The following is a 21,633-nucleotide window of genomic DNA, read 5'->3' as shown; positions in this document are numbered from 1 at the left end:
AGTGTTCCCTTCTGCTCTGAGTTTCCTGTTCTCTGGTCCTCACTGGTCCTTCTGGACTGTTACCTTGGTGCTGTGGTTCTTTTTTTTCCACATCCCTCACCTAACCTTGATGTTTGCAATAATGAAAGCCTTTTCCTATAGATCTTATTTTCTAAACTTTCTATTGTTTTTCACAGAATCTTAAGGGCTCAAAAGATCATCCAGTGCAACATCCCTGCCAGAGCAGCATCACCTAGAGCAGGTCACAGAGGAACTCATCCAGGTGCGTTTTGAATGTCTCCAGAGGAGAATCCACAACCCATCTGAGCAGCTTGTACCAGTGCTCCCTCACTCTCACAGGGAAGTTCTTCCTTGTGTTTCTTTGGAACATCTTATGTTCCAGTTTGTACCTGTTGGACATTGGACATCACTGAGAACAGCCTGGCTCCAGCCTCCTCCTTTTGGGATACTTCCCATTTTAAGTGTGTTCTTTGGAAAACTGAGTCCATATGGAGTGAAATAATTCTTATCTGTTCTTACAGTGCAAGTGTTTTCATCCTGACATCCAGTCTTTTTAAACCCCAGTGTCCTTCCCCACACTTAGGTGGTTCTGTATGCAGCCCCAGTTTGCACCCACATGAGCATGGTGCTTTCTCAGAGATATGCAGGTGCAGAGTCAGATGGGGAGTGCTGTTTCTGGACTAGTGAGGATGCTGCTGCCAAAGAGCAAAATGCCTCTGTCTGCCATTTCTATGCAAGCAACAGTTTTAAGGCTTTATCTGCAAGTCTAGCCCCTGGAGGAAGTCTCCTGTATCCTACACTGTTGGTTTCCTAAGAGGAAAAGAATCTGCTTGGAGCAGATCCTTTGGTAGATTCAAAGTTCCCTTGAGGGATGCAGCTCTGAGCCAAAAGCAGCAGGTGCAGCTGATCCCAGTAAAGCTCAGGGCTTATGAGGGGCTGCGTCAGTTGAGGAGGGTGGAAGGCTTTGTGGCTAGAAGCCAAGCCAAGGCAGACTGGAGGCTTACAGCTCTGTCCCATCTACACTGATTTCTTTGATGTGTTGCTGAGATGTGCGGGGGGTGGTCAGGGGCTTTGCTGGTTAAACATAAACTATGTAGTTTTCAGTGCTGGGCTTGGAAATACAGGAACCTCCAACATTTTACATGATTTCTGTGTGCTCCAGACAAGTGTATGGATGTTAGCCTTTAAAAGACAAATGCTAGAAAGTATCTCTGGCCAGTGTGGCTCACAAAGCCCTGCCACATGGTCTTTGCTTGTCACAAGTGAAATATATGGTTGGTGCTTTGGACACTTGTAGAGTAAATGTCAGCAAAGGTCCATGCACTTTTGATTTTGAGACATGGCAGTTGTACTTAAAAATGCTTCAGTCCTAGTGAGAGAAGCTGTGGGTAAAAGTAGTGTTTACAGGGTCTGTTTCTAACACTGCAGATGTTTTTTAGGAATTGCCATGTGCATCCTTGGAATTTTCAGCTTAGGACTGATGAGGCCACTGAAGCTAACTGGTGTCTGAGCAGGGGGTACAATGCTGGATTGCTACAAACAAAGTTTGCCAGTACAAAACAGCATAGGGGTTTTTGCATCATCTGTTAAGTACTATAAGTTAATTTGCTTTTCACTTCCACTACACCACTGAAAGAAACTGACCTAAACCTTCAGCTCATGGTAGTCTTGGTGGCAAATGCTGTATAATTTACACAAAACCAAAGGGGGAGGCTAATCACTTCCACTCCCTTTAGGCTGACAAACAAAAAGGTTTGGACCACTTTAAGGGATCCTGATAAGGCACAAGAACAGCGTCATTTCATCTGTGCCTGAGAGCTCCAGCACAAACACAACATTGAACCGATGGCAAAACTGTGTGGCAGCAATTACTGCCATTAGAATTGCTCTAGAAGGAAACACTAAAAATTCATTTAACTCCCTCACTCACCACTGTAAGTGAATTTGGACATCCTATATTCCCAGCACAGTTATAACTTTGGAAATAAGCACAGTCAAGGCTGTAGCAGAAGAGTGACTGGATGGTGAACAGATCAAAGTGCCTTTTAAATCTTATGCCTACAATCTATTTCTTTCTGGAACAAAATATTGTGCTTCCAGCCTACAATATGAAGTGAGTCATAATGTTGCCATTCTGCTCCCAGCACAATTGGAGCATACCTATGGTATGAAGTGGGAGAAATATTTGGCCAAGAAGAAAGCTCCAGATTTTTTTTTATGTACTGTCAAGACACGCTTAATAAATGGAGAGTATGATTTTCATATTGTGTAATTCAGACTTTGCTCATTCTGGGGTTGTTTCAGCAAAACACGCAAGTGTGTGCTTATCTTGAATTAGTGTTTAAGCCCAGGTGCCTGTTCATGTTCTTGACATGCACAGAGGCAAACATATGCTTACACCTGTATGGGACCTCAGTGAAGTCCTGCAGGTAGAGATGGAGGGTAGGTGTTAGTGAGATTGTGATGGTCTCTGATCTATTATCCTCTACTTCTGCTGTTTCCCTCAGGACGGATTACAGTGGTCTCTGACATCACTCATGTGAACATGGACTCAGACAGGCTGTGAGAAACAGCCTGAAGAGGAGTAAACAGAAAACTCTTCTGCCCATCTGGAAAGGCTTTGGGGCAGAGGATGGAATCCCCCCCCATCCCAGTCATGACAACAGGTATGTTCCCTTCAGTGTACTGGCTTTCAATCCACGTGTATGAGCAGATGCCAAAAAGAGAGAAGCAATTGCCTCGTATATGGCTGACTGGGAAGTGTTTTGGCGAAGGAAAGAGGGCTTAGCTATTGAACTTTTCCAGGTGAAAAGTAAAGGCAGGAACAGAGGATGGCAGGCACAGTGGCTTGTGGGTAAAACTGTCCATGACACAGATGATTTGGCCTTGATTCCTGCCCTGCAGCTGTGTGACCCTCCCAGTGCCAGTGTTTCCCTCCAAATAAAATGTATTGACACAAGCCAGCTTTTATACAAAAACCCACGAGCTCTCATGTATTACTGTGCTAGTGTGGAGACTATGGATTGAACTTAATGTTTACTTAATATACCCTACTCCTTGATATCAAATACTGCTATTATTAACTGCTGTGAAGCCTGCTGCCCACAGGGCTTTAATGACCAAGATCATCTAAAACAACAGTGCTTCGCTTATATTTAAGAATTCAACAGTGTGAAATGAATTGTTTAACATTAGGCAGTGTGTGCATTATTATGAAGTGTGGTTTTTGACTCAACAGCCCAGAAATCTCTCTTGCTCTTGGTAATGAGAGCTCATAGGATTGGAGAACTGACAAAACATTCGAACCCTCGAGTGTGAAATAATAGTGGCCAACTGGTGCCATTTCAGTGGGGAACAAACCCAGTGAGCAAATGGCAAAGTTATGAGAATTAAACCTTGTCTATACCACACCACTGAGGGCCACTAAGAAACTGGCTTGGATCGGTCTTAAGAGCACTTCAGACCAGTATTTCAGGGTTTCTCAATATCTCTGCTGTTTCAAAAAAGCAGCATTCTTCTGTACACACAGGATCCTCAGACTCAGTTTGGGGACAGATTCTGGTAAACAAATAGATCAATCACTGCTGAGACTCTCTGGAGAAATTAAGATGAGAAAATCATCAGGAAATGTACACCTATGTATCTCCTCAATCTCCTTTCCTTTAAATAAAATGCTGAATTGTTACTGCTGTACTGGTAAGGCAGCTTGGATGTCTGAGCAGATTCCCCGTTGTTTAACAAAATGTTGATGAAGTCAGATGCTTCACAGGACGTACCTGGTCGGTCATGGATTGGGATCCAGAAAGCCAGTGCTAAAATAAACTGGGGACTGGTTATGGAAAAAATATAGAATAACAGAATCACAGAATGATAGGGAATGGAAGGGACCATTAGAGATCATCTGGTCCAACCCCCCTGCAGAAGCAGATTCACCTAGATCAGGTTGCATAGGAACGTGTCCAGGCGAGTCTTGAAGAACTCCAAGGAAGGAGACTCCACACTCTCCGTGGGCAGCCTGGATATATCTTGTCGTAATCAGAGGAAAACACTGAGGATGAGTTAATTTGATCCTATGTATCATTTCATCATCATAAACTTACTATTTGCTTTGCAATTCTTTAACAAGGTGAAACAATAATTTCAAGAGTAGTCTCAGGGCCGTATCCTTTGAAACAGTCCTTCAGCCTGTGTTGCCATGTATGCCTATATGCACTCACTTGGAAACACCTCTTTCTTTACCTGAGGGTATGTGAATGATGACAAACTGTAAAGTTTTTTTTTGTAGTAAATTTGCTTTCCTTCATAAACATATTTCTCTGAGTTTTTCCCACTCCTGTTCCTTCAGACATATTGATCTCCGTAGGCTCATGTCTTCCTGCTTTAAGGTCTGTTTTCTTTTAAACCAGCTACATGTCTGGGAAATATACACTCTGGTGTTCCAAAAGGGCAGAAGGAGATATTTCTAGAAATAGTAAGATGACAAACAGAGAGAAATTCTAGTCTTGGCTACCTTACTATAAACTCAGCCCATAGGAGTTTTTTTTCCAGAACTGAGGTTTCCCATCTGTCAAGGGGGATATGTAAATCCCAATGGATGTTGAAGAGACATCTGGAGCGTATTCATTGCACTCCCAGTGTCAGTGATTGTCACCCAGTTACTGTGCATTTTTGCTGAGCTAAGGGAATTTGTGGTCTTCCTTCCAAATGGATAATTGCAAAAACTGTGACATGTCTAACATTTTCTTTTACAGCTACTAAGAGTCTCTGATCCCAAGACTCCTGCTTACAACTTGTGTTTCTCTAGGCAAAGGTTTAATAAGCATCTAAACAAGCTGTTTTATAACCTCATGAGGTGGGTGCTGAAGAATGGACTTTGCTGCCCTCCTGCAGAGTAGACCTTGATGTCTGTGACAGTTGGCCATGGAGGAACTGTAAACAGCTCAGGAAGGTGGACAAGGGGATTTGAACTTCTTGGGAACCAAAAAGATGGGAAGAGATTTTCCAAAGAACTCAAAATGTTTGTTTTCAAATTACATCTGAATGAAGCCCCCAGCTCTATAAGGTGTCTTCAAAAAGTCTCACCCAAGTTTCCTTAGAAAGAAACAGAAGATTTTCCATCCTTCCACATATGTCCCAATAGGCCCAGACAAGAGTGAAGAGTCTTCCAGCCAGCTACATTTGTTTCTGCCTCAGGAATTACTCTGTTGTACAATGTGAATGCCAAGCTCCAGGTTCCCTCTGGGCTTTGGATGATTTTGGAGCTGCTGTTTTTCTTGCCCTGATTTTCTGGTTCCCGTTACTGTTCTCTCCTATCCTTACTAGTGAACTCTGATCCTTACTAGGATTATGGTGGAATTGCCTTTTAGAGAAGATACATGGGAGATTTTTCAATATTGGAGTGCCAGCAGAAAAGTATGGGCAGCACTTCTTTGCTTTTCTATCCCACTGTACCCTTCTTGTCTCTCTCTGCTCTGGGCTGTGTTTCATCATCAGCTTTCCTCACGCTTGCAGCTGCACTTTGCCCATCATTTCACGTTGAGACATAGAGCAGTCATTCCCCTGCCCCATGCCAAGATGGCATTTGCATTCCTCTGCTGATCAATGACTTTTTCTTTTGTACATACTATTAAAAATCATGGAGAGAAATAAAGCTCATTTACTAGCTCCTGTAATTAACAGGGGTTATATCAGTGAAATGGTGAGTGGCATTAGAACTGTTGTCTTTGCTTAGCAAAAAGCATCTGTGCAAATGATTTGGAGGAAAACTCCCTGAAGTGGAAACTATAGGCCCTTCTCTAACTGCTTGTATGAATTATATATCTATCAAAGAAGTCTGGGGAAAAAAACATCCCCAAACATATGGCTTCTTTGTAATCTAATAAGTCTTTCTTTGACAGAAATAAACTATGTAGTTTTTAATATGTGAGTATCTCCTTGCATCTCCTGAAAAAATACGTGGGGCAAATTGATGTTTCTGTCTTGAGAATTATCTGTTGTGTGTCATAAACATCTTCATTCTGTTTTCCTGGGAGCCTAGCATTTTGCACAGAAATGCATTAAGGAAATCATCTGTTTCTTTCATTTATTTTATTCATCTACTTGTGGCCTTTTATTATATGCCACACATTCCTTCACTTCAAGGGTTTCCTGACTTAGATTTGCTTGGGCCTGGCAGTGTGAGTCCTCCCAAAATCAGATGAACCCAGCAGTTTGTGTAAGTGTAGCTAACCTTCAAAAGGATTGCTTAAAAATCTGTTATTTCCTCCATTTCCCATGTCAAAATGTCTTTACTATGATTTCCTCACACTGAAGATCATCAGACCAAAAGCTATGTATTATGGCAGTGTGCATAAATATTTACAGCTAATGTAATCTAATTTTAGGTACTCACAACCACCATGCTCACTGGGAAATGAAACCAGTCCCTTTCAGGTTATGCTTCCAGCTCTTGTAACAAGGAACATTGACTAGGTTCTGTCAGTAGCGTCTTCTCTTCTAGGAAATCAGAAATTCAGTAGTCCTCAGACACCTCAAGTGAACTTCCTTAGATTGGATATAATTCATACTAAGGAAGATCCTGGGAAAGACAGAGCACTTTAGGTTCTGGCCTATGGATGGAAACCTTTCTACCAAATAGCAATGTCTTGGTTAGTTAATGTGATAGATAACAGAAATGCAGCTGTAGTGGGAGGGTCCTGAAAGTGACCTGACAGTAAATGATCTCAGAAGCTGCAGTATAAGTTGAATTTCAAATTCAAACTAGTTGCACATGACCTAATTTCCATGACCACAGTTGTGTCCTTCCTAACTCAACACAGCATGAGCTCTCAGTCAGGTCCTTTACTGTATGTTTCCTCTGTAGCCTGCCAGCAACATCAATAGACACTTCCTCCACATCCACTGGGCACCACAGCTGAGGTCCTTGTCCCAGCAGCACTAACTTTGGGGACCACTCATTGGAGCAAGATTGTGTCTGGAGGGAGGAAGATGTACTTTGAAAAGCTCTGGGAGCACTGGGACTAACTTCCTTTTTCTAGAAGTCAAACCTATATGGTCTTATTGATTAGAAATGTTGATTTATTAGACAGCAACGTGATGACAAAAGGCATCAAAGGAGAAGAGGAGGAAAAAAACCACCTCTCTCTACAAGTAGCCTACACCAGAGAGATGAAAGACACAATGAGTGACACCTACTTCAAAGACTCTTTTCTCCTAAGTGCTCTCCTGGTTCTGCCAGGTTTGCCAAGGATTGTAAAGACTGCCAGCTCTCCCTGCAACCTCTCTCTGCTGCTCTTCACCTTGAGAGAGCCCAAAACCACACCTGAGGTCATGCTGTTTGAGCCATTTCCCTTGGAATTTTTTGTCTTTGTCATCCAAACATTTCTTTTAGATGAAGTGGGAGTAAGTCTGCCTTTGAATAATAAGGATGACAATACAATAACTGTAAAACAGATAATAAGAGTAAGCAACTAGAACTGGCCAGGGGGATGATAATTCAGCTTTGAGACAACTTCTGAGGTTTTACAATTTATTTTCATTTTACAATGGAATGAAAACAAAACCTTCAGTTATTTTGTTTTCAATTTAGATCTTTCTTGCTACACTGTCAGAAATAACCAGAGGGCTCTGGACCTCAAGAATTTGTCCTTCCAAGTATTTAAAAAATGCTTCAACTTTCGTGAATCAGCATTTTCTCCTGGTGGGATAGTTCATCAAAAATGCTCTGGCCAGAACTTCTGCTAACCCCAAAAGTCCAAAATCATGAGTCATATCCCCCAAAACATCCTTGTTACAAATAACTTGTTTGAAGGTTTATGGATTGTTTCTGGACTATCTTCTCTTAAATATACCTTTCCCCTCCATCTTCTAAGGATGTATATTTGTTTCTCACCCTCCTCCTTTTCTTCTCTTCTCTTGGGCATTTTTTGTTTCTCATGCAGCTGTTTGGCTTTTTTTTTTTTGACCTTCCTTAGTTTATGTACAAGAAACAATGCAGAGATCATGCTTTTATGGTATGCAGTGGAAAGGATTTGCTAGGAAAGAGGTGGTTGCTGGATGGTGTCTGCAATGGACAGTGGTCACTGCAGAATGGTCTCACTACCATCCTGCAAAGCCTTGACTGACTTGTTGGATTTCACTCATCTTGGACAGCATTTTCCATTGGGCAGAGCTGACATCTGCCACAAGGCAAGAACATCTGCTCTCATGCCCTGGCTGACTGCAGCCCTTGGCCAGCTCAGCAGTGCTTGAGGAAATCAGAAGACACACGGTAATAATTATCACTCGGTGCTTGTGGGGCAGCCAATATGTATGCAATGTCTGTGGTTTGGTTTTAGACCCAGCTGGCTCAGGGATGGCTCCACAGGACCCATAACTACCTCTGGTCAGCCCCATGTCCCATGCTGCAGTCAGGAATGCTTTGGAAAGACAAACTGTCTTTTTCTCTGTCATTTCAGGTGGGAAAATTGTATTCTTTGAGGAGAAAAAAACCCAACATGGAACGTATATACCAAAGAAAAACAAGGAACTGAGGCTGTTTGTTCTGAAAGATGGAGGCAACTGCAGAAAGGAGATCAAGACCTGGAAGGGCTTAAAATGATGGCAGGTACAAAGAACTCTAGTCAGATGGTCTTTGTATGAATTGCCTTATGCACCTCACCGCTACAAACTGTGTATGCACTCAGCCAGGGAGAAGGTTCCCTCGTGTCCTCAGGAGTTTCCACCCTGTTGGGCATAGTCTCAAAATACCAATTTCCTTGCAAAATTGTTGCAAGCCTTGTGTTTTTGGGTTTTTTTTCCTAAATCTCTCACGTTCATGCATTTAAATAGAGGGCAGGGGGAGCGAAACAGTTGGAAGCACCATATGGAGACAAGTTATTCCTGTTCCACCCTTTTCTTGGCAAAGGTTTCCTTTGTCAAACATCAATTCAGATCAGGGACCTTGTTTTGCATTCACACTCCCTGTTGCTTCCTCCTTCCTCGGAAGCATCAGGAGGGACTTATGGTATTACTACAAGCAGCTCTTTACAGGAAAAGAAATAAATTGGGCAATATGCTTCAAATAATGGAAGAATGAATTATTTCACCATTTTAGCAGTTTCCCGGGAGGGAGAGTAGAGGGAGAAAATGCACTTAACACTCTGAAATATTAAAATAATATGAACCACAGCAACCTCATCCCTCTGGGCTTGAACCAGAATGAATGGTTTAGGTAAATTCCCAGCAGATCTCCAAGTGGCACACTCCATCAGAGAAGATTACTGTGCATGGCAAGCAAAATTTGCCATATTAATGGTATCATGAGCTGGCTCAGCTAATTTAGAGTCCTTCTCCAAGCTTGCTTTCTGGCACATTAACTGGATAGTTTTTTTGGAATAGGAACTCCTCTTTTAATGTTGAGTTTGATTCTGTTTTCATGGACAATATTCCTGGAAAATTGTTTTCTTAAAGCTGTATTTCACATATATTTTTTTAATGAGGGATGTCACTCCCTCGTATTCCTGGAACAGGCTTAAAATATTCAGGGCAGTAACTAGAAGGCAATGAGATGAGGGAATTGTACTGAATTTTTTTGAGATTTACTGATTGCATACACAGAACAAAGCAAAGCACCACTGTGAAGGTAAAAGATCTTTCTAAGAGCTTAAATGGGAGCACACGAATGCCTTACTAGCTTTTGTTCCTGCTTTTGCTGAAACTTTCAATAGCAAGTTTTCAGAGAGCAAAAATGAGATTGAACTATAAAGAAATTACAAGCAATTCTGTGGTATCCTTTGTGTTTTGATATAGCTATGTGTAGTTATACCTAAACAAAAAGAAAGATGCCATTACAAAATCCCTCTGTAGAGGTATTTTGTAATCTATATGTAGATGGGCTCCAAGACCTCACTGAAGTTTCTGTGCCCATTTGTGAAGCAGGATCACACAACCCAACCTGTCAATAACAGTGCTCTTGTTCAGCCTTAAATGGAGAACACAAAGTCCTGGGCATTACTTCCATAAACCATTGCTTCATAAATATATATAGCATAAAATAAATGGTCTCAGGAGGTGTTTTCAGAGTGAGCTTGTTCTGGAGCTGAGATTCCCTGGTGGAAAAGCCTCAGCTTTTAAATGAAAAATCAGGTCTCTGCATTTCTGCTGCTCACGGACTTTGTCTAAAGCAATTGGGCTTCCAAAATTAGAAAGACGTTGACTTTATACCTAGTTTTTAGAGGAAAACACTCTGAGATAAGCTAACCTGTTCTGAAATGGAGCTGAGGAGATTTCTCAGAAATCAAGTGTCTGAGACAGGGAGGGTCTGGTCGCTGAGGACAGAGCTGCACACAGCAGCTGGACGCCTGCCCTCTCTGGAGCTGGAGCATGAGACAGTTTGTGAACTTAAAACACATTTTCCAACCTTATGGGATTTTTCTTATGGTCTATTCTCAGCAAAGCAGCATTATTATTGTAAATAGATGCTCTTTTTGTCCTGTCTCCCAGGGGATAAAAATTAATGTTATGTTTGAACATATAAGCTTTCCCACTCATTGCTGAAGCTGCTCTTTTCCCTAAAGCCTGCAGAAAGGCGAGTGTTAGCAGATACTGTTAATGTCATTACTTCAAAGTTACAGCTGGGTGTCTTTGCCAGAGAGCTTTTAATAAGAGATGTGGCCTCCATCCCCTCAGAATTGCAGGGACTGGAAAGCATTTTTAGTGAGTCACCTCAGGCATCCTCCTGCACTGTGGCAGGACCTCTCTGTTCAGCCCCTCCACACAGTCTTCTTTAACCCTTTCAGATACCAAAGTGCTGGCTCCTGTGCTCATCACTGGGACTGCTATTTCCATGATACATACTTTCACGCTGTCCTGAACCAGGAGGAAGATCATGGTACAATGCTGCTCTTCCTCTCCTGCTCCATAACCCCCCTGACTGTGCCTCCTGTGCCACTGTGCTTGGGAATATTTGTACAGCTGTCCACCTCCCTCCTTTGGGAGGACTTTCTTTCCTTTTTCTCACTGCTTCTCTTGCCAGTGAATGGCTTTTCCAGCCTTCTCTTTCCCTAAGGCTGGTTGGCACATTTCACAGTTATGGATTCATTGCTGTGCCAATCTCTGAGGCAGAAATGCAGCCCTGGGGTAACTCCAGTACTGGATTTGCTGGTGTACTAGACTCACACTAGGTCTGGGGAACAATGCTAGCTGAAGTACTAAGCTTGCATGGTGTCTCATGCCTTCCTCTCAGATCCCAAATGAACCACTTTGGCTGTGGAAAGTAGTTGTGATCACCACTTCCTAGTGATTGCCACAGGGTTCAAATGGCACTGTGGCTCCTCAGACCCTTCCAAGCCACCTTTTGTCTACCCTCATACGATGACTTTCCATGCCCACAGTGATATCTGTGTAAGAAGAAGGTTTTGCTCTTGATCATGAATCTATGTGTATGCTACAGAACAAATATTAGGGAAAAGCTATCACTGCATCCCTTTCAGCCAGAGGTGACAGCAACCACATGATTCTCCCTGATGTTACACTCACCTGACTGAATCACAGAATGACAAAGTCTTAAGGGTTGGAAGGGATCTATCCTCACTGCTGTGACATGATGTATGGCACTTGTGATTGCAGTGAGGTGTAATGATTCATTCTCAGATTGGGGAGAGTTTCCCTGTCTGCCTGGGTACCCGGGAAAGTCATTGGCTGATAAACAGCACTCAAACATTTTAGCACATGTAGAAGTTACCTGTAAGGTCTAGTCCCTGAACTCAGCCAAGGCTGCTGGTAGCACAGCTTGTCTCAGGGGAGAGACTGCAGAGTTTGAATGCAATTTAATTGTTGATAATAAACAAACTAAATCAACTTTTTGGTTTTTTATTAGATGTTATTTTAAACCCCATTTTTCCTGATGTTACTTGGGGAAAAAGAGGGAGATGAATACCAGTTCATAAATCCAGTTTAAAATTCATGAGTTTAGTGCCTTCTGGGATAAAACTTAGAGTAACAATTCCTAAAGCTTTCATCCTTCAGTAACTTACTCCTTGAACTATCCAGAAGACACATAGCTTGGGATAGAAGAACAACACATTTGACATGAGACTGGTGAGTGACCACTCTTAAAAACAGACCAGAATTATAATAACTTGGATTTTTTTCATTGCAAAGGTAAATAACAATTTGACAGGAGATGTCATTACTGTTTAATGACTTTGTCTGAACACAACAATTGAAGGAAATATGTTGGCTCTTCCTCATCCCTTGCCATTTCCATGATGTCATTAGGTCTGGCCATAACAACTGGAAAGTTAGAACATGGGAAAGGCACTGCCTGCAGGGCAAAATACACACAGAGAATCATGGTAGCAATGATGTGTATCATTAGTGCAGACATCAAGGTATCAAGTTTTATCAAGAGAACAGAAAATGAGAAGGACATTTTAGTGGAGGCGTTTTACATTGACTTCATCAGCAACGAAACCATCATTAACAGTGAAAACTTAGTGAAAACACTGCTACATCCTGCAGAAGTGAAGAAGTTTGTACATGTCTAGAAATGTTGGTTGCTTAGACTTCTTTGCTAAGTTTTTTTTTCCTTTCTGACATGGAGCATCTGCTGTTGAAAAGCATCTGCCTGACTACCAGCATTTACCTGGTCTGGCACCACCTGTCAGTGGGATTTGCCCCCTGGGGTGGATGGCTGGCCACTTGTGCTGAGTCAATTATTGATTTTAAGATACTGGATGTGATTATTAGTTCAAGCTGTAGAGATTCTCCTTCAGGAGCCTGAGGTCACAGTTTCAGTTTTGTTTTCTTCAGCTGATGCAGTGTTATATTGATGTTATGCTGATTAGATGGGGAAGAAAGACTAAGACTGACTACCTTGGAGTAGTGGGGAAGAGAGGGCTCATTTTCTCATCACTTCCACTGTTAACCCTTTTTGTCCTCCACACCAATCCCTCCATGTCTTTCTGCAACAGACCATTGCTGCATAACCAGATTTCAAACTCTGTTTGCCTGTCCATGTATCAGAAGAAGCATTCTTCTGCAGCACTGGGAACAGGGATGCTGAATCAGGCCAGACTCACAGCCTAAGGAGTCAAGTCTTCATCTTTGATATAGAAACGAGCAGATTTAAGGTAATTTCCCATTCATCAGGCCAAATGTAGGTCTTATCCTGGCCTCTAACAGAAGGTGGTGTCAGCTCACATTTTATTATCTCCTGTAGAAGTCTTTTTCATTAGCTTATGTTAGCACTCAGCCTCTCTGATATCTGCTCTAGCCTCTCTCTTTTTGCAAACCTTGTTAAAATTTTGTCCTCAGTAACTTCTGTACAATGATAAGTTCCTTGGGTTAATCACACACCATGCAAAGAAATATTTCTTTTTAAGCTATTTGGCTTTCTTATCTTTGCAACCTATTCCCTTGGGATTGTGGCTGAGCTTACAAAAACTCCATCATTCTACATCCAGTACACATTAAAATGGTCTAACTGCTTGCTTGCTATTCATTGTGTTTCTTATTGCTCTTCAAACACCATAGAGCTAATACAAAATAGGAGACAGAGGGGCTTAGTTGAAATTGAGAGTGGATAAGCCTGGATAAAGTAACATGGCTGCTTCGTGCATTCTTCTTAATTCCTGGCACTATCCTTCCTGATGTGTACAGTAGTTTGCTTATTCCCTACATCTACTTTTTAGACTGTAAATGTTATTCATGGTGCAGTGCTGTCCCCTTAATGCACAGGAACATCCATTGACTGCTAATACTGGATGAAGGAATCGGTTCTGTGCATCAGGCTGCAGAAGCTTCTGGTCTATCAGTGGAGTCCTGGGTGATCAGCAAGATGCTGGAGGGTTTGAGAGGGATTAGTGCAGAGCTCTCTTGTGTCTCTCTGTAGCATAAAGTTTTGTCAGAGTAAAATCAAACCAGGAACGGCAAGAGTAAGAAGAGAAGCTGTATAACAGAGACAGAGGCAAAGGTAGGAAGCAGCTCGGGTGCTGTAGACTCCTCCCCAGCCACAGCTGCATTTCAGCAGTGCCAGGGGACAGCAGCGACTTTGTCACCATCGTGCTCAGAGCACTGCTGCAGAAACAATCTGCCCTGAGTAAATAGGATCACAAAGCATGCACACAGCTCTGTCTCCATGGCCTTCAAGTGGACTGTGCACCCACAGGACAATACAGGGATGTGTGTGAGGAAGAGAGATAGGAACGATGGCTATCTCAGGTCTTTGCATACTGTAAAACACCTTCAGGAAAAGGTCTCAAGATGTGGTGCCTGTTTCATCCGAATATCTGGAATAAAAACACTGGCAAAACCCCACTTTTTTTGGTATGAAGACTGTCTAGGCTTCCTGAATGTGGAAAGGCCTGAGGATCACTAGATCTCCTCTGGCTTATGTGACACAGGACATGGAATTAAACCTTCTGTGCCGACTCCAAGAATTAGAGATACTGTAAAGTTGATCTTCAAAAGAGGCAGCCATAAAAGCCTTCAAATTGCACTAGTGGGTTTCTGTTGTGTCATGCCTTGAATGACATCCCTAGTTTACTCAGGATGATACCAGGAAGACTGGCAGAGAAGTCCTTTTAGTTCCTGAGAGACAAAATGAATATATCTGTTCTGTGGCTGCTTATCTAAAGAGCCAGATCTTAAAAGAGTCAATGCTTTCTTGTCTCAGGGGTAAAGTTCAAGTCTGTATGATCAAAATTGGATGAACATTAAAAGGAAAAAAACCCCACTGCAAACATCCATGCAAATAAACATCACAGCTCTCTTTCAGCGCTATTTATAGCTCTTTCAGTTTAATGACCCCAAACATTGCATGAAGTGTTTCTCTAATGTGCTACCAAGACTGTTTATAGGAGACAACTGTCTCAGGAATGTAGTAGTGTGAAGACTCCCACGGCAGCACCCATGCAGAAATTGCAAATCTCCTTGGGCAGTCTCTAATAGCTTCAACAGGGAGTAAAAAGAGGTGGTATGAGATTTAGGTCATTGCTTACACACCGTGGCAGGTAGAGGTGAGTGGAAACCAGTGTGTACTAGCACTCAATTAAAAATAACTAGCACATCAAAAGTGTGGACAGATGTGCTTTTGTGCCTGTAGCTGGAGAAATTTGGCCTGTTACAGCTCCCATCTAGTTTCTGCCGTGTCTTGGCTGATGGTTCCTCCCACGTGAGGAGAAGCTGCAAGGCAAAGCTGTTCAGTGCATGGCTTGTGAATGGTGCCAGGGCGGTCCCAGTCTCCTCTGGGTGCTCCTGGCTGTCCCAGGACTGAGAGTGGCCAGCCATGGGCAACTCTATGATCAGTGATAGCCTACTTCCAACTTCTGTGGGAGGACACAAGGAATAGGAATTTGAGTCACTGCTGTGGCACACAGGCAGAGTATAATAGATGTATGGGTTTGCATAGGTACAAGCTGACTGCTCTGGGCAAGAATTCCTTTGCTAATAAGAATGACAGAGCAGAAGACTCTCCCTTCATGCATGGCTTGCTTAGCCAGCAAGGCTGGGATCACTGTGAGACCAGTGAGTGCCCCAGCCTACTTTAGTGCAAAGTCAGACACGTTAGATTGAATCATGGCTAAAGAATAAAAATTGTGTCTCCTAACAGCAATTATCATCTGTCTTCTTCTATATTGCTTTTAATTTACAGAGCTTCAGTCATGGCTGAACTATTCTGTATGCTATTCATTAGCTGATCACATGCCACTGCTAATTTTTTTCAAATGGATTCCCTATTTATAAATGTTCACCAGTTTGTGCCGACACATGAGGGGAAGGAGGGACCTATTGACACCATCTACTTTACGTCTTTAAGGCAGATGCTTTGCAGTTCTTCTTTGGAGGGATTGACTCTCATATACTAAAGATGCAACTTTGGCTCCTAAAGTTGTTTGTATGACATTGATCTATGTGCTATGCCTGAAGTAGCATTAAGACTGAGATTGAGATTCACTACCCTTTTCTTCTTAGATTTCAACCATCTAATGAGTCCATTCACCTTTGTCTGCACAGTGGGCCAAATGAGTTGCATGGAAATAGTACTGCTCCTCAATCATTGAGCTTTTTACATTAAAAAAAGGTACTTTTAGGATAGAACAGAACAGAACATTTCAGTTGGAAGGGATCTATAGCATTCTTCTAGTCCAACTGCCTGACTACTTCACGGTTGATCAAAAATAAAAACATATTATTAAGGACATTCTATAGATATCTCTTAAACACTAACAGGCTTAGTGCATTCACTACCTCTCTAGGAAGCCTGAGTATAAATCTCAGAGTGAATAAATTTAGTGCTAAAAAATGCTGGATTTTTAGAGTTCATGAATATCAAATGAGATGCTCAGTGGCCACCTAAGTCACAAATAACAGACATCACCCTTCTGTATGTCACAGAGCAAGCCAGTTAATTTTGGTATTATTAAACCAACTCTAATATTAGTTGAATTGATTTTTTTTGTTGTTGGTACAACCTCAGCCCTAATTAAACGTTTATAACCTCACATAGCTAGACACAATAGAAGTCACCCTGGCTGAGAGACCTTTGCTCACGGAAAATCAGTATTTGATGTTCAAAAGACAGAATGGAACCAGCATGTTAAAGCATCTACTCACTATCCAAACAGTCCCTATTGTTACAGTTATTGCCAGTAATATCCTGTTTGTCACTGGGATAGCACTTTGATTTGCACGCCCTAGAAATAGCCCTTTACCTTGTGGCTAAACCCTTTCAGTGTAAGACTTGGAAATTCACCAAAGGTAAGGAAACCTACTCATGGCTCTGGCTTCCATCAAAAGCTCTTCAAATAACCAGACTCATAAACTTTCACGCATCCAACAAAAGAAACCATGTTTGTATCCAAGTAATGAATTTGCCTTCCCCATATGTCTGGCATTGCCTCTGACCTTACTCTCCATCCATCCCATCCCAACCCTGGAAACAGGCCTTGAACAAATTCATTTTTTGTGGACTGTGGGTGAAATCTGTGGCAGGATATTACTAGTGTGAAGCTCATAACTGGTTTGGACTTTTGCACAGTGCAGCTGCATACATGGTGAAACACCCAACAGCCTTTTATCCCAGGCATCACCATAACTGAGATGTAAGTGCTGTGTGAGTTATGTGTAGGAAGCCTGTTTCTTCCCCAGGTGAAATCTATAGACTACCTTTGATTTTCCTAGAGGCAGCTTGAGTCCAAATTTTATAAAGTGGCCTTGGTGCCTTTCATGTGAAAGGCACAGGGTAAGTACTATAGAGGTCTAATGCTGTTGGAGCTCAGCCCTTTCAAATGCTATTTGCCTCCTCTGGGCCACCCTTGGTCACTATGTTCAGTTGCTTCACCTGTGCCGTGAAAACCTGCCCAGGGAAGGAGATAAAAAGACTCAAGGCAACAGGGCAAGTCAACATAGTTGGTGCTGCGGGGCCGTGAACGGTTAACGCCTTGGCCACAGCAATGGTGCATCTGGAGCTGTTCCCAATGCTGGGCTGGATAGCATCACTGTCTCTGAGTCGCTGAAGTCTTGGCAGCCAGGAACTGCTCTGAGATCACCCCCACCTTTTTCCATTAGAAAGAAGGAAATTGGTAAATGCCCTGGGACCCACAAGTGCTGGTAATAACGCCCGGGTGAAAAGCCTTCAATGGAAAGTGCAGCTTTGCAAAAATCTGCAGCAATTGCTTGCTTTTGGGCATTTCCAGCACACAAGAACTGGATCAAACGATTTCAGCTTGTTTGGGAAAGTTTAAACAGTTGGTTTTGGCAGGGGCAAGGGCAGGGGCAGACAAACCAGCTCCCTGGGGTAAATTCAAATGAGATTTTCCAGTGCCTCAACCACCCTGCAGGATGTGCCCATACGTGAAGTCTCTCTGTCTGCTGTGGTGCCTGTGGTATCACCATATCCATGGTACCACTGAGCCCATGGTACTGCTGAGCCACATCTCCTCTTCACCATGGGCTGCCACACAGATAGACGTGGAGAAGGGGCTGTTGCAAGAGACTATGCTCAAGGCTGAAAGCTCAGGGGTCAGGTTGTCCCGAGTGAGCTCTTTTACCTCTCACTACTTCCAGTATTTTAAATAAGTTATGTTATACTTTATGCCATGTAATATTTTTATGGTCTATAAGTGACTTTTTTGGTTTTTCCCAGCATGCTGCACATAGAAAGTTGCTTCCATTGCTCAGTTCTATGTGCAGTTCTGTAGTGAAACTGGTTTAATAAATACTGGAATTTCTCAGGAACCTGAAATTCCATTTTTCATCACTAGTTTTGACCACTGCACAGGGTTTGTCTCAGAATAGCATGTTAATATACAGAGCTATTTTTTCCCTCTTCTCTCTGAACTTTCTCATAGAAAACCTGCTTCATTTATATTTATGTGCTATAATAGTCAAGAAGGCAAATAAGAATAGCTGTACGTTTTAGAGGTCTAACTCTTCAGACCCTGAAAATGTATCTTGATTTGTAAGTGCATGCATAATGCTTTTACCTGGCACCCTAAGGAAACAAGGATTATGTAGTGATATCATCCTTCTCTCAGCTCTCCTCTCCCACCCTTCTCCTCCCTAACTTTTGAGCCTACTGCTAATTTCTGACACTTTTGACAGAGAGGAAAGGAAATCAAAGCAAGTCTCTGCAAGTCACCTGCAGTTAGAGAGGGAACTGAAACTCAAAGTGATGTTCCCATCAAGTGCCAGTCTGCGTGGCAGGTAGCAGCAGCCGTGTGTGTGCACACACATGTGCCTCCACACTCACCAAAACCACCCAGCCCACAGGCTGATGCGTTTGTGTTCTGGCAGCAGCTAATGTATGGCTTTCTCTGTACACAGAAGTATTTGCAGGGCATGGGAGAGAGAGAGGGAGAAGGGCAGTGGGTGCTGGGACTTGCATGTTGCTGGGAAACAAAGCTGTAGGGGACAAGCAGATCTCAGCTTATCATGGGAAAGCGTGTGCTGTTGCAATAAGACATAAAGTCATGCAGTCAGGCTTCCTTAGGGTTTTTGGCTCGTGGAAGTATTTATTTCCACCATGCAATACTCTCATATCTTGTCTGGGTAAAGTTTGTTTTGTTGTTTTTTTTCTGAAGTGGTCATTTAATCTGTCTGGTGGGAAGGGCAGAGGAAAGAGTGTTGCTTGCATTAGAAGTGACACTGCCCACTCTTGTGGAGGAAAAAGTCTTCACATTTCCATGGATCAGATTCTGCAATTACACAGCTTTCTTGTTTGGCCAGTTCATCTGCTAAACCTGACACGAAGCCAGAGTGAAAACAGAGATTTTTCCCATTACAGAATACCAAATCTATGATAAGCTACGCCATGAAAATCCAGTTTTTAAGGAGACAGGGAGAGAAACTCAAACTGCTGCTGCAAGATAAGCGATGAGTTCTGCAGCGCTCCTGGAATCTCTTTTCCAGGGATCTCATAAACAACAACTGCAAGCCAAAGAGGCACTGAGAGAAGAAAAATAGCAGGACTTGGGACAGGAAAATTTAAGCAGAAGCTTGAGCAACAGTTTTAGCCTGTCACACCATCTGCATGGTAACTTTAAACACTGCTGAGTTAAGTAAGTAATTGCTGCAGAAAGAGGCCTGTGAATATTGTACTTAATTGGTGGGTCTGTTTTGCACAGTGATGCAGGGAACGTTGATCACATTGCTTGTGCTTTTTTCTATCTTGTTTGTGGTTTTTTTCTTATACTACAAACTCCCTCATTAGAAAGGACTCAAACCAATCACCACTTCAGCTTTCCCTACCATCAAGTTACAGTATTAAAATCTATTTATAGATGGAGCAACGAATGTCTCTGAGTTATATTCTGACAGCACTGAAAGAGACTATGCTGGTTTTCTTAAAGATTGTTCCTTAAATGGGATATATATACTGCAATTTATGCATCCTTTGCTATAAGGCACAAGATCACCAATAGCATATATCTTTTTCATCTCTACAGTCGTTTTCATAACTGCAGTCTGTGAAGTTCACATCTTCAGAATTTCCAAACCAAAGCAAGACTAGAAACCAGTGCAGGCTGAATGATATTTGTTGCCTCCCAAGAGCAGTGGATTTAATTGCACCCCTAACGCTGATCATTTGCCAAAAAGCAGAATAAAAATTGAAAGCAAACAAATCAGTTCTCTGAATAAATGCTGTATTGCCCCAATTGTATGAGCTGCCATCGAAGCTGCCTGGTTATCATCCAGGCCTGAATCACATTCCTGGACAAGAAGCAACCCATGCATCCCCTTTGAACCGTCCTCTCCTGGAGCTTCCTTTACCCACCCCCCCTCCCGCCGTCACCTGGCTCTCCTGCAGCCCTTAGTGAAATTTCTTTTAAAGCACTTTCTTACCTGCATAGTGGTCGAACACAGTGGGGACATACTCCTCTGGGAAGGCATCATTGGCATAACTCATCAGCAAACAGGTTTTCCCAACTGCACCATCCCCAACCACCACGCATTTTAACATCTTCTTCGCGTTACCGCTGCTCCCGTCAGTGCAGTTGTCATCTTCCTTGCAGTTCATTCTTGCTGCTGCTGCCGCTGCTCTTGCTGCTCCCAGGACTTCCAAGTGCACATGAAGGAAAAATGAAGTGCGATTATATTGACTTTTCCTGAGTTTGGAAGGGGGTGTGTGTGTTGGGTGGGGGGGGGGGGGGATGAAGGCAGCAAATCTCAAACTCAGGAAATCATACTAATGTTTCCAGGCTGTCACAGCAGCTTCTAACAATTACCAGATCAGTCAAGAGAAGCATCGAGGTGAATAAATTCGATACACAGAGAGGAATATAACAAAAAAAAAAGTGCTCTGTCCTTTCTCGTTCATCCGAGTCAGGAAATCCTCATCCTGCCCTGGACTTCTCAGTATTTATTGCAACTTGAAAAATATCAGCAGCCTGCAGCTTTCATTCGTGTCTCTCTTCCTCCAGTTTGGGATTCCTGTTAAATCCACTCCATTTTCCATTTCATTTCTAACATGGAGGAGAGCCTGGAGGTTTTTAATGGAGTTTTTCCTTTCTTTCTCCAGCTTGCTGTGTGTCAGGAAATCATGGGTTTCCTGCTGAATTCCATATTAGGATCAGTGGGCTTGTGAAGGGCTGCAAACAATGGGAGCTCTGTGTGTATTTGTACTTTGGAGGAACTCTGCCAGGACGTGCAGAAAGAATAACACTAGAGGTCTCTCTGCAGAACGAAGTTTTTAGGCTTTCTGCTCCGTCCCGTGCTCGAGCTGCTCGCGAGGTTGTCGGCACCACAACTGCCGAGGAGGATTTCAGAGAAGCTCTGAAAGACATTGGACCTACGTGGCCAGGCAGGGTATGAGGAGGCTGGAAGCTATGTCTCAAGGTTGTCTGGTTTTTTTTTTCCCCCCAGGACTGATCTCCTCTTGGGATAGATATTTTCTTCCATTTGGGAGGGGAAGAGGGGGGAAGTGGAAAGGCAGAGAGGAGCTGTAGTGGGTAGGTAGAGTTTACTGTCAACTTTCTGTATCTCTCTAAGGAACTTTGTTAGCAAGAACAAATAATTGTTTTTTCAGTTCAGGCTCTCTGAATTGAAAGTTTGTCTTGCATTTCCCCTCACCTACTCAAAGAAAAAAAAGAAAAAGAGGGATTTCCCCCGTTTTATTGTAAATATGTAAACACAGAGGGAAAAATGTGGAGT

At 42.7% G+C, this 21,633-nt stretch overlaps 1 protein-coding gene across 1 annotated transcript in view; it reads right to left on the bottom strand.

The window, feature by feature from the left end:
* The window catches only part of RHOJ (ras homolog family member J), a 62,355-nt gene extending 41,361 nt beyond the window's left edge, over positions 1–20,994 (bottom strand). The window contains exons 1-2 of the mRNA XM_061998948.1: positions 20,709–20,994; positions 20,326–20,538 (exon numbers count right to left, since the gene is read on the bottom strand). Coding sequence (XP_061854932.1) covers positions 20,326–20,500 — 175 coding nt within the window. The 5' untranslated portion in view covers positions 20,501–20,538; positions 20,709–20,994. The remainder of the gene's footprint in view (positions 1–20,325; positions 20,539–20,708) is intronic.
* Positions 20,995–21,633: the final 639 nt, after the last annotated feature.

The sequence above is a fragment of the Colius striatus genome, chromosome 6, assembly GCF_028858725.1.
Source record: "Colius striatus isolate bColStr4 chromosome 6, bColStr4.1.hap1, whole genome shotgun sequence".
Classification (NCBI taxonomy): Eukaryota; Metazoa; Chordata; class Aves; order Coliiformes; family Coliidae; genus Colius; species Colius striatus.
Note: the sequence above shows the minus strand (reverse complement) of the source record. Positions and strands in the feature narration are given on the sequence as shown.